The sequence below is a fragment of the Corvus brachyrhynchos genome, unplaced genomic scaffold (genome assembly GCF_000691975.1).
Source record: "Corvus brachyrhynchos isolate BGI_N302 unplaced genomic scaffold, ASM69197v1 scaffold223, whole genome shotgun sequence".
NCBI lineage: Eukaryota > Metazoa > Chordata > Aves > Passeriformes > Corvidae > Corvus > Corvus brachyrhynchos.
Genome location: NW_008237174.1, coordinates 6137762 through 6151266, shown reverse-complemented (window position 1 = coordinate 6151266; position 13505 = coordinate 6137762). Strand labels below are relative to the sequence as shown.

The 13505-nt window shown below is 37.9% G+C and overlaps 1 protein-coding gene across 2 annotated transcripts in view; it reads right to left on the bottom strand.

Annotated features, from left to right (window-relative positions):
* The window catches only part of ACSL3 (acyl-CoA synthetase long-chain family member 3), a 37361-nt gene that overhangs the window by 23449 nt on the left and 407 nt on the right, over positions 1–13505 (bottom strand). For both annotated transcript variants that reach the window (XM_008629564.2, XM_017728860.1), the window contains exons 2-3: positions 8921–9342; positions 2256–2433 (exon numbers count right to left, since the gene is read on the bottom strand). In XM_008629564.2, coding sequence (XP_008627786.1) covers positions 2256–2433; positions 8921–9271 — 529 coding nt within the window. In that variant the 5' untranslated portion in view covers positions 9272–9342. The remainder of the gene's footprint in view (positions 1–2255; positions 2434–8920; positions 9343–13505) is intronic.

Genomic DNA, 13505 nt, shown 5'->3' with positions numbered 1-13505 from the left:
GCAGCCACCTGTCCCAGCGCCGGAAACGAGAGAGAGCTTGGAGGGGGAGTTTGCCTATTCTTAAATGTGGATCACAGAGGTGATCACAACTTTAAGTGGCTTAGAGAATTGTCCATATCCAAACTGGCCAGCTGATAGGTTCTATCAGTTCCCAGAGGAAACTGTAAGCACCCCTTAGCAAGGACGTCCCTTCCGGGACTATGCTTGCTAACCTATGACAAGATTTCACAACCATTCTTTGTTCCTGTTCTGATACAGAACCACCCTCGCAATGAAGACATTTGCCCTAATACGTAATCAAATTTTTCTGCCATTGAACTTGTGACTGTGGCCTCCAGTCATATCAAAGCACACCTTCGTGAGCAGAGCCTGGCTCCATCTCCTCTGCATGCTCCCACTGGGTAGTTTTAGACAGCAACAAGATCTGAACTCACTCATCTTAACACTGAACAGGCCCCACTCTGTCAGCCTCTCCTCAGATATCATATTCTCCAACCCCTCCAGCATCTTGGCAGCCCTCCACTGGACTTGCTCCAGGATGTCAGCATCTTTTTTCCTAATAGGAAGCCCCTCTCTGCAGACAGGGTAGTCCAGATGTGGTTCTACCAGTGTCCAAAAGAAGGAGAAGGATCATTTCCCTGGACCTACCTACTACGCTCATGCTACCACCATCCAGGACACTGCTGGCCTCCACCACAAGAAAGTGCTGCAAAGTGCTGGGTAACTCACGGCCCACCAGAACCCTCAGGTCCTTCCCTGCAAAGCTGCTTTCTCCAGCTGTCCCCCAGCCTATACTGGTGCATGAGGTGCATTCCAGCATACACAGAGGAAATTTTCAAGTGCCTTTACTGAATTCCAGGTTCCAGACAACCCACTCTTCCAGCTGACAGGCTCCTCTGCCCATCAGCCCTGCCCTTGAGTGTACTGGCTCCTGCCCTCAGTATGCCACCAGCTGGGACCTCCTGTGTTTGCACTCTGTCCCATCATTCAGGCCTTCAATAAAGAAATATTGGAGTGAATAAAGAAGTATTGGAGTCAATACCAACCACTGAAAGCCGGCAAATAACTCTGTCCTACAGATTACAACCCTTGCAGCCAATGGTCCATCTTACCCATCTTTACCTGAACAGTTTGGCTGTACAGATACTACAGGAGACCATGCCAAAGGCAATGCTACAGCCCCAGTACACAATATCCACCCTCTCCATGTCCACAGAGCCAGCTGTCACACAAGGCAAGCAGGCTGACTTTGAAATGTTAAGGGCCAGGGCAGTAGACCTTGTCCTTAACACTGACTTCATCCTTAACACTGAGGGACCAATAGAGCAAAACATACGTGCAAAATAACCAGAGATGTGAGTAAAGACTTCTGTAAATGAAAACTGTTAAACAGTCATCAACATATTGCTTCTCAAACTGAAACAGACTCATGGTCAGAGCAAAGAGGGATAATTTAAATACAAATCTTATTAGATTTGCTTCCAAAATCTGAAAAAAGTCTAATTGATAGACATCTTTAGTGCATGCAGGTAGGAAATCAGGAATTTCTGCACATTTGGCTTTTATGGCCCATCTTGTATTGAAAGAGAGTAAATGTGGCACAGGAGTGAAGAGGCCAAAGCCTGTGAAAAATGGCACTTTCTGGCATGCCCTGAGGGACAAAGAGATGTGTCCCCGTGAGAGCATCACAGAACCCAGCCAGGCTGGGCTTAGCTAGGTGAAGGACATATTAAGGAGTGATGATGAAACAGACATTTAAACAGCTATAGCCTATTGAGATCAGCACTTAGTACATTCCTGAGCAAGAAAAATAGGCCTAACCAAAATCAAAATTGAAGAACTGACAAAATATCCAGATGAAACAAAACTTGCAGGCACAGATGAAGGTTTCGTGTCGACTCCTGAAACTGAGTCAATGAATTCATGTGTGATTTTTGTTTGTTTTTAGAAACTTGGGAATCTGTACTGATTTGAGATGAAAAGAAAATAAAACTCTCATGAATTCATTGAGCAAACTATACTTACCAAAACCATTCTCCATCTGCCAACAATAGAGGTTTCTCTATTCACTAAAGCAAAAGGCTACAAAGTGCACAATTTTTACCTTATGCAGTATTTTTTAAATTGAAGATTTCAATTTTCTATATAAAATCTAGATAAAGTTTTCTGAGTACATGAAATGAAGTAAGAGAGAGTTTTATTTTCAAACTGTAAGATCAAAAGACATAAAAACTTCAGGGAAGACAGGTACTCACGCTGGTAGTTGCACATAAAGCAGGCCTGGGCTGCAATCATCCACTCGGCTCTGGTCTCACAGAAGATGGCAATGTTAGTCTTTGGCTGCTGACCCAAGACTGCTAAGCCGTTTCCAAAATTAACAGCTTTAATGTACACATCTTCATAAGAAAGCCAGGTGTACTTGCCAAGGATGACCTAATAAGAATAATAAAATCAATTTAGAAAATGAAAATCCTTAATACATGTCCTACTAAATCTTCACCCACATGAAGAATCCACAGATGTTTGAGTAACGTGCTTGAATTTTAACAGCAGTTTACTCAAGATAAAGATGATGCTTTTTCTTGCCAAAAGCTACAGGGCCTGTGGAAGTCCCAACACAAATACTGCAATATCTCCATGCATGTTATTCCATTTTCACATGAGGGAAGCACATGATTCCCACCATGCTTTGTAGCTTCAGAAGCCCTCTGAAAAGCTGTGTGAGGCTATCTGGCCTATATACCTCTACTTTTTAAAGAGGTTGTGTTTATGTAAAGGATGAAAAGCACTAGTTAGCACAGTACATTCTCTGTTTGCTTTCTTGGATATTTGGGCTACAATTCTCCTACACAAATATGACACTCGGATGTTCATTTAAAAAAAAGTTAAAAAAAGGGAAACTGGAATCCATAAAGCAGTATATCCATGGGCCCTCAGTCAGAAATTGTGAAATCCCTTTCCCTTTGTTCTGAAACAAATGTCAAGGGGATAAGTAGTAATAATTTTGCCCTTTTTTTACTGTTAAACAAAAGCCGGACAGAAGACAGGATAGGAAATTACTGGCAAACCTCAGTTCTGAGAAGTCATGTAGAAAATATTATGCAATCTCACTTTTCCATATGGGAAAGCTGGTGCACAACAAAACTGGAAATGAATTTACAGGTCACTACCTAGATTTATATGTGTGAACTTGCACCTTGCAGAACTATTTCCTTACTGAGTGACAGGATGTTTCTTTGAGACCAACCTAGAAGTCTTCATATGTAGATACAGTATGAAGATGTTTTATACTGAAAATCTATACTCTAAAGTATTATATCCTACCCATCTATTTCTATAAGCACACTGACAATTTTGAAAAACATAATATTTTAATCAAGTATTTCAGACATGTTCTTTACACAGCATTAATAATAAATGCAAGCAAACACTAAAAAAAGGTAGAAAAGCAAACTTTTGCATCCTCCTGCATTCTTTTTTCCACATTTCATTCATCAACTTGAACTAAATTTCAAACTTTGGGTTGTCAAATCTAACAACTTTTTGACATGTAACTACATTTCTAATGAGTCTGTATTTCCACACACTTCCTTAATGAAATGTATTTTAAAATCTCTCTCAAACTCTAAAAGAAAAATAAAATCTAGTAGACTTCCTTTGTCAAGACACTCTTCCAAACTGCTCAAGTTACAATTAGGTAATGAGTTGTACCTATTACAGCTTCACTGCATATTGCTCATTAACTTACTAGTTTAGCAGGACAAACAGGTACATGTGCAGCTGCTTGGAAATTTCACAAATGTTTTCATGGGAAAATATCATTTAACAAGCCCAAAAATCCAGCATTTGCCAACAACAGCAATATATAGCAATTCCAACAGAAAATACATATTTCTCACTCAAATATCTGCTCGGGTTTTCCTGGCTTATTTACACAAGCTCTGTTTCAGTGGCAAACAGGCTGTTTCAAACCCCAAAACCTTTCTGGAGCAGAAACATCAGGTTGAAATGGCAGCATGTGGGGTAGGGGCTCACCCATGGCTGCTGCTCACTGCCACAGCCCCCTGAAGAAGAGGGAGTACCTGGGAGTCCCTGATTGTTTCAACACATCAAGATATTTCTGGTGTGGAAAACTCTTACTGCTTCCAAAGAAAATATTGCACCTCTTCCTGTATATCCAAATTTCGGTAATTTGGAATTTAAATTCCTATTTGGGACACTTTTTTCCCCAAAGGCAGTATTTTTGGCAGACATGGAAGTTCTTGACAAGCTCATCAGCTGAAAACGATTTATAGCAGTGAATTGAGCAACACCCTTTTCTCCATTATACTCTGCCTACAGCGTGGCCTCAGGAAAACTGCTCACAAATAATTAGGCCAAGAAATACAAGCAGATTCTTCTTACTGTTTATCATAGGTTTGCCAATCCATAACATCTTTTAGTAATTTCCACCACTCACTCTGTAACTCATGGAATTGGGGAAAATAAATCATTAAATGGCCAAAACCTAATCTCTCCAAATAACACTTGTGATTCTGCTTTTTTCCCCTTTTTTTATTCTCTAAATAATTAATCCTCATTGCTTAAGCAAGTTTGATATGTAGTGAAAGACCTCACTGGTGCTTTCTTTTCTTAAGAAGGAAAAATCCTTTTTAAGGATGTATAGCACTGTTAGCTACAGCTATTATATAAAAATACATTTGTGAAGAACACTGACATGAGAACAAGTAAGACCTTTTTCAATGCAGTAATTTTGCGTTTTACTTTCCTCCTGCCTTCCAGATACTTAAATTCCAGTGTTTTCTCCCCATGCCCAGTGTTTCTTCTCTATTCCCTCCCTACAACATATTATTTATATTATGTACACATTAGTGAATAAGAGATATTCATATATACCTATTACTATACTGCCTCTATGTCCCTTTGTCCTGCATTTCTCTACAAGACTCCTTTGCAGGACACAGAGCAGGTTATGGTTTATGTTTCCAAATCCATCTCCCTTCTTGGCCTTTCCCTCAGTAGTTTTTGCTAACATTTTCCAATGTACAGTGCAAGAAAGACAAGGAGCTACAGGACAGAGTCCAGTGGATGCCACAAAGATGATGAGGGGTCTGGAGCATCTCTCTTGCAAGGGGAGATTGTAGGAGCTGGGGCTGTTCAGTCTGGAGAAGACGGAGGAGATCTCATTAATGCATACAAATACCTCAAAGGAGCGCCAAGAGGATGGTGCCAGACTCTTTTCAAGGGTTCCCAGTTTATGGCAATGGCCATAAACTAAAACCTAAGAAGTTCCACTTCAACATGAGGAAGAACTTCTTTGCACTGAGGATGGCAAAGCACTGGAACAGCTGCCCTGTTCTCCTCCTCTGGAGGCATTCCAAACCCACCTGGACACATTCCTGTGTCACCTGCCTGGTGACTGTACCTGGGCAGGGGGTTAGACTGGATTATCTCCAGAAGTCCCTTCCAACCCTGACAATTCTGTGATTCTGCTTCTGCTGCAAACAGCTGATAAGACTGGCATTAGGTGCCATAATCCTTTAAACATTCACACACATTTAACTTCAGAACTTTCAGAGGTTACTTCTGCTTAATAATGAATTACACACGGAAAGAAAGTAACTGTCCAGAGTTGGCAAAAGGGCCCAAGAAGTCGAGTTTGAGCATTGATTAAAGAGCCCCACAAACAGCACCCAGCAGGGACTGCGGCTCTGGGGTTTCACCTGGAAACAGCATTCCACAGGAACACGCTGCCCTCTCGTGCTCCACATTTAAACTGCAGGCTGAGTCACACGGGTCACGCAGCACAAAACACTAGTAAGTATCTAGACTGTACCAATATTCGGAAATCCAGAAAAGCATAGAGACTAAACACACAGTTAACGTTTCTTTTACCCGGATTTTATGGAGATACTAAAATTTTTAGTGCAAAAATGTTCTCCATAAAGCTGCAGGCTCATGTAGAGTCATTAAACTACCTGACCTCAGTTACCTTTGAAGGTCTTCCTAAAAGTACCTTATAAGGTTTAGAGAACCTTGACTATGATTTGGAAACCAGTGATCATGAATTAAATATATTTTCTTGTAAAAGTATATTAAAAATAATACAAAAGAGGTTATTTGAAATTCCCACATCTGGCCTTTTTTCACATGAAAACATGGATTGCAGCTGAATATATCTAAAAAAACCCTACCCTAACATGTAATTTACATAGAAATCTATGGTTTTCAACATCATATTTGACTCTCTTACTGCTCAACGACTTGGCATGGCAAGAACCTTCCTGTTCCTTCACTTTAAGTTCCAGTATCAGCAATAATGAGTAAAGTTCTGAACTCCCAAGTGTTTGCCCACATGCTTGCTGTTGCACCCAAGTCTCTCAGGCTTTAGATGCATCACCTTCCCCAACAAAGCCGTGTTTTCTTCTCCCCACTGTGTCTTATTTATTATGTTCCCATTAATTCAGTTCTTGGTTACCAACCCTTTTTAAAGCAGAGCAAGACAAACAACCCCCAAAACAAACAAACATCTCCCTCAAAAAATAAACCAACAAAAGAACACACATGCAAAGCAAAATCCACATACCAATGTGGATCAAAGCAAGCACCTGATGATATAACCTATAACTAAGATGACATAAAATAATCAGCCAGCAGAATGAAGCTCATCATTTGGGCATCATAAAATTTCAGCTGTGCTTAAATTAAGTCATTTTTCCAATTAATTACATCTCAATCTCCAAGGTACTTTCAACATTATTTTATCCTGACTTAAATACATGTTTTATGAAATTAGTAATAGGTGTGCATGATATTGGAGAAGGAAACTGGAGAAGTACACTAGAGAAGGAAATAGAAGAACTAACCATATATGAATTACTATGAAATGCAACCAGTGCATAAGCAAGTATTTGTATTTTATTCACATCCATGAATTTCTGCTACTTTGGCATTGCACAGAAAAAACTAAAAATTTTGGAACAATACACTATCATAAAAATTCAAGAAATTACAGATTATCTGGAATATCATTGTTCTCAGAATAAATTAATGCAGTACCTGATCTTAAAGATGTTGATAAGCTTTAAATAATTTTAGCTACAAGTGCGAGCACACTTAGTTTTCCCAATAATCAAAAGCTGAATATTTTACTTTGAGAGATACATATAATATATAAATATATTGCAGCTCCTGTAAGGTATAGAAATTACATGCATTATACCTAAAAATTAAACTTGTTGTGCACCTTTTTGAAGAACTGCACCAAACCTCAGCAAGCTGGCTTTGCTAAAGAGAACCAGGCAATAAAAAGGTGTCTGGAATGAAAGACAGAAATCAAAGGAAGAGAACCTTGACATTTTGAATCAACAAGGTATCTTGCGAACTGTTCTTATTTTCCTCACTTACTAAAACATGCTATGAGGTGTTAAGAAACACTGTATTCCCTAATGGAAAAAAAAAATTAAAACTGGACTTGTGTGATAATGCCACAACTTGGAACAAAGTAACACGAGGGCAAGTATAGCAACCGGCCATAATGAACCCTTGTGTCAAGCTTAGACAAAATTACCTAACTTGGGAAATTTCTAAGTCTAAATACTCAGAAACAAATAATTTAAGTGGATCAACACAAACATTCTTCAGATTTCCAATATTCACAACTGCTTTGCTTGCATAATGGAAAAGGCTAAAACTCCTAAGTTCTTAAGTCTTACACTAGCAATTATGATTAAAAAACAGGGCACATACCACAGGCAGCCAAAATTCTGATTTGTGCTCAAAAGCCTTTCTTTGTACAACATGAACTTTCTTTTTCTTTATAGTGTAATGAGGCAGCAAAATGTGCATCGAGAAAGGTTACATGTAACCCATTCATCCCAGCATTTCCTTCGTACTGAAAAACTAATTCCACAGCTAAGAGGAAGTTTCACTAACAAGTAAAGCTTGTATAAAGATTTTAAGAGAACTAAACTTTGCCATATATTGTGATATTAATCAAATTCTATTTTAAACATGCTCCTCTATCAGAATTAAAACTAGCAGAATGAAGAGAAATTTTTTTCATCTGCAAGGAAACTAATCTTAACTAAAAATTATCTATTGTGGATTTAACAACTTCTAATACAAAAACGCAGACCTTTAACACAGAGATATGCACAAATGCGCATATTCTGTTACACTATTCTGCCTTGCTTCTTCAGGCAAAAGTGCATTTTTCAATGTGTCTGAACAAATACAAAGCAGCAAATGACAATACCAGCTTGAACATCACACACTATAAAAAGCCAGTCTCTTCAGACAACCGAGCTGTTGTCAGATACTAGAATCACATCTCCCACACACAGCAGGATTAGAGATTAGCAGAGTAGTTCACCTTAAAGGAGACTCAAAGAAAAAAAGACTCCTCCAATGGAATCTGTGCAATCCTTTTCCAAACAAAAAATTCATTTAAGCCCTGAATTCTCAGGACAGAACAGCAAATCCTTAAATCACAACTAAGTCTGCTGGACAGGCACATCTGAGTACTGGCATCTAGTAATTTTTGTATATTTATCTGATTATAGTTCAGAATAACACAAAGGGAGACTTTATTAATTCACTTTAAAAAGAAACCTTTAAAGCCACTTACATCACCAGCTGAATATTAAAAACAAATACCTGAAACAAACTTGTGTTTTTTCTTTGACTGACACCATAAATAGGATATCTATTCAAGAATGCAAAAAGGTTTAGATTTGGTTTAAATACAGAGTATTTAAAGACTGGGAATTAGATCATTTAACTCTTTTCACAGCTACTGAATCTAAGTAGAGAAATTAATTTTTTCCCCAGCTTTGCTTTACTGGACTAGAAGTGCTGCCTAAGAAAGTAAACATACTTTGAAAAAAAATTCTTGTAGGCAGACTGCCAAAAGACTTACCTTTTTAAAAACTTTTCCTGATGGCTGGATTTCATCTTCCTCTTTTAGGATTTCCCGTGTTCCCAAGAGTTTTTTGTCCTTATATTTAGTTTTAGCATATTTAAAAACTTTGTCGAGTGTATCACATCCAGGATATAAAACTGAAGCTAAGCAATGCAGACTGTTAACAGATCTGTATGCACCCCCAGGCTTGTTATTCACAGGTCTGGCTTTAACCTGCTTGGCTTTTGCTATAGCCTGCTTTGATCCTGAAAGTATGTACCACGGAATGTATGTTATAAGGGAATACACCAGGACGATAAAGTTTATAAACTGTAGAAGAACAGGGTTGATGTTATGCTTCAACTTCATTTTGGTTGCTTGAGAATGTTACAAGAGAGAATTTGGAAACATGGATCAGCTAGACAGGGATCCAAAAAGATCTGAAAAGAGAAAAGAAGAAGTTAGTCGTAAACTATCATTGTTGGCAGGGAGGTATTTTCAAACATAATATTACAAGCCATATCCCAGTAGGTTGTCTTATGCTGAAATGAGGCTAGAGGTCTGAACCCCATATACAAATGAAACCAGACACGGATAGACGAGGTGGAACTGTTCCACTCCAGCAGATTGCAGCACAATGACATGTGCATGGCATCTATTTATTTGAAAATGTTTTGTGATTACACAATTTAAAAGATCCTCTTCAACAACTTCAGAGCACCTCCATGTGCACCTTCACTAGCAATCTCTATGAGCCCTGACTGTGAATCACCAGCCTCCCAACAAGCCCTATGAACACAGGCAATGTCACCACTCTGTGCATGGGACTTAAGGTCCAATCATTAAGGACATTGAAATGCTTTCCAAGCCTTGGACACACTGGGACACCCACCTAAGAGAAGGGAAGCTCTGTATGTGACAGAACTTTGCTGGTTTAAACCTAGGGGTTTATTCCCCATCAGTCCTATGATTTCACTCTCAGAACCAGTATGCAATGGGCCCACTAGTATCAATAAACGTGACAATGAGTTAAGTAATATTGGGTAAATACCAGAAAACAGCTTAGAAATATCCCCAAATTCTTAGCAACAGCACTATGAAGAGTTGTTGTTTTTTTTTCCAGAGTCCCTAATGATGCCAGAATATTCACTTGTTTTCATTTTTAAAAGCATTATTTACCATATCCAATGGCCACAATGATGATGCAACTTTTGATGTATTCTACTGTTAAGAAATTATGCCATCTGTCTAAAAGGTTAAAAAAGATAAATCAACAAAATAATTGAAATCTTTATGGAAATCAGGGACGGTTGCCAAAATGGCTGAAGATGGATTTCTGCAAGTCAGTGAGCCACTAGCAATTCAAAATCAGTGTTTTGGACATAATAAACTACAAATGCACTTCACTCAGTTAACCTTTCAAATGTATTGATACAACTTATTAAATCAAGCAACTAATAAAGATGTATATATAAGATGCACAGCTTTTGACAATTCTAAATTAAGTAAATTTTCACTCATAAGATGTATTATTCTGTGCTGATGTCTTACACTCTGACTTTCTCCATTAACTCTCTGGAAACCCTAAAGAAAAGAAATTTGAGTTGAAAAAAGTAGTGTTTAAATCATATAAGATCCTTCAGTAGTAATGGAAACCTTGCTTCATTAATCCTAGATCTGCAGTCTTTTTGAGAACAGATCAATCCAACATCCTTCATTTGTAGGATGTCCCTAAAATTTTTTAAAACTCCAAGCAAAAATATTTCATGATCGTCTTTCTCCCTAACAAGCTGCTGTAACCTCACTGTTAACACTGCATCACTACAGGCACTACATCAAAGTCTGTTCTGCAGAGCATCCTGAGACACATACACAAATAAACCATAGGAGCTCTTCACAGTAGGGACTTACTACAACAAGCAGCAGGAGGGGAAGGAGACTTAAAATATAAAAAATAAATAAAATGGAAGTGTATATATTTTCATTTTCAGATCAAAGGCAAAAAGCAATGACAAATAAACAACAAACTTAAATAGGCTAAAGGGCAAATTCAGTAATCGCTTGAAGAGACTTATGTTCTTAGGCTGTCACTGAAGGGTACTTAATGAAAATAATCATGAGCCAGCCAATCAGCTACTGCAGGCCAGAAAAATTATGCTGTTGTTGATAGCAGCACAGAACAAGACGTTTTAAAGCTGAATCCAGAGTTCACACAGCAAGAGTTTACCCATTTCTCAAAAAGTTGTATGTTGTGCTAGAATCTTGCCTGGCCCAGTTCAGGACGTGAACATCTTTTTCCTCCTTATAAAGCTGGAGAATTTCTCTCTACCTACACAGTAGAAACACAATTTAACCAAACCCAAAAATTAAAGCAACTCATTTAATACCTTTAGGCAAACAGTTCTCCAAAGAAATTCCCTTCTGACAAACAGTGAAGACTGCTCAATTAATAGTCTCCCTAGGTTTCATAACTTCTCTTGGTTAGAGAGGCACTGAACCCTTCCAGAAGAGTAGCCTGCCATTTCATTTTGCAGTTATCCCAACAGCTTTATTCTTTCCTCAGAAGGAGAGAGGAACCTTTTCCACTATTTCTATGATAACCATGCCAAGGTCTCACGTCAAGTTCTCTCTTCTGGCTCACTCTTGCAGAATAACCCCCAAACCTGGAAATCTTTGCTTTGAATTGCAGACATAAACTGTGCTTTGCCCACCATTTCATAAAAGGCTGCATTGAGGAACACTCCAACAGGATAGACTAAAGGGAAATGTCTTGGACTGTCCTCCTAGCTCAGAAAAGTAAGTATCCAGCTCTAGGAATCTGCTCTGATGTACATCTCTTACCCTGAGTAAATTGCTAATTATTTCAGTTAGTCCTTCACAGAAGTGAGGCTATTACAAGCCATCTATTAAAAACAGTTTCTTAAAAATTAAGACCATTTTTTTTCACTCAAAATGTAATGTTTTTAAGATTAAAAAGTATCTTTTTCAAATGCAGTTTCTTATCTTACAGGCCAAGTAAGACTCCACTTTTTTTTTTCCTTCAAACTCTTATGATTAGGAGATAGCAAACTTTAGTGAGAGAGAGCTCCGATGCTAATGTCTTAAGAATTTGGCAATGGATTTCAGACCGTGATATTTACAGAGCATTTATGCTTGTAACTAATTGTAATTACCATTGTAATTAGACACTGGGAAAGTGCAGTGCCTTCTGAACAAGACAGAAAAATATATTCTAGTAGTTTCATTAGAAGGGTAAGTTCCAGTATCTTTGTAGGGTGATGGTTCTAATGAGAGCTGAGCCACAACAAAAAAGAAAGTTCCTTGGTGGCAATAGAAAGGCTCCCCCTCTTTCCTTGTGTAACTGAAGAACAGAAGTTGTATTTTAACTCATCATTTTGTTTATTTATTTGCTATGCTGTTGAAGAGGAAAATACCAGGTAAGCAAAGGAGATGCAGTTTAAAATGCCCTCACGCCCAACAGATTTATCACTGCCATTCCCAGGAGAACATCAAAATCAGCTAAATGAATCACTAAGCATTCAATAAAAAAAATCATTTTGATGACAATGTAGAAGCAAAACTCTACCCTAACTTGAGGCTGCAGTGCTGGCTGTAAGGCAATTATGTTTTACAGCAAGCAAAACCAATGCAGCTGAACATGACAGTACATTTTCTGCTAGTTTTTTTTTTTTAAATAAAAAAGGTCATTTAACCTCCATTAAGAAAACCACTTTTAATGACAATGTAAAAGAATAAGACTGTTTGCATTAAGATACAATGCTTGCTCATGCATTTTTCTCTGTAACAATTGCTATTTCAAACATTTAATGTATGCTGTTTTAAAAATTTGAAATGAAAATATATTATTAAAAATCAATTTCCAGAACTAATCTAAAAATTAGAAGTTTTAGAGAATTTTCCAAGGTTATATCAGATTTGCAAGGCCTAAAAGAGAAGTGTTTGCTGTTTAATATTTTGCCTTTAAAAAAGAAGAACTATACAACAAAAATGAAACTTCAAAAGGTTTACTGAAGTACTATACATGGTTTTAAAATTTCACAGAAGTACAATATGTTGTCACCTTATTAATTTTGGAAGCATGTGACTGCTTCTGACCATAAAATGAGTATAAGCAAACCCATCATTTTAGGGCAGGGAAGAGAAAGCAGGACATGATCCTAAGCAGTTTTTGCAAGTATTAGACTATGACACAGTGAGAAAGTTCACTGCCTTTTCAACACTGGAATTTTGTTCTTAGGTAGCTCCTGCTTAATCACTGACAAATAAAAACACATGACAGGTGGTAATATTCTAACTTAGTGGCTTGGTCTGCAGGTTAGCTGTGAACACTCAGGTTATTACACAACACACATCCATCCTGGTTTCACATAATCCTGCTGGGGCTTTTGAGGAATCAGTGCTCAAACTCTGACTAGTGATGCAGGAAAGTTTGAGAGGTGAAATCCTGGATGAAAGAGCTGCTAATTTATACAAGAATATAACTTCTAGAAAATCTGCACAAGCAAAGGGTTCTGCACATATGTAAGAGCTGTTCAGTTACATGTAATTCATGTTTAGTCTGATAGTCACCAAAAGGGAAAGA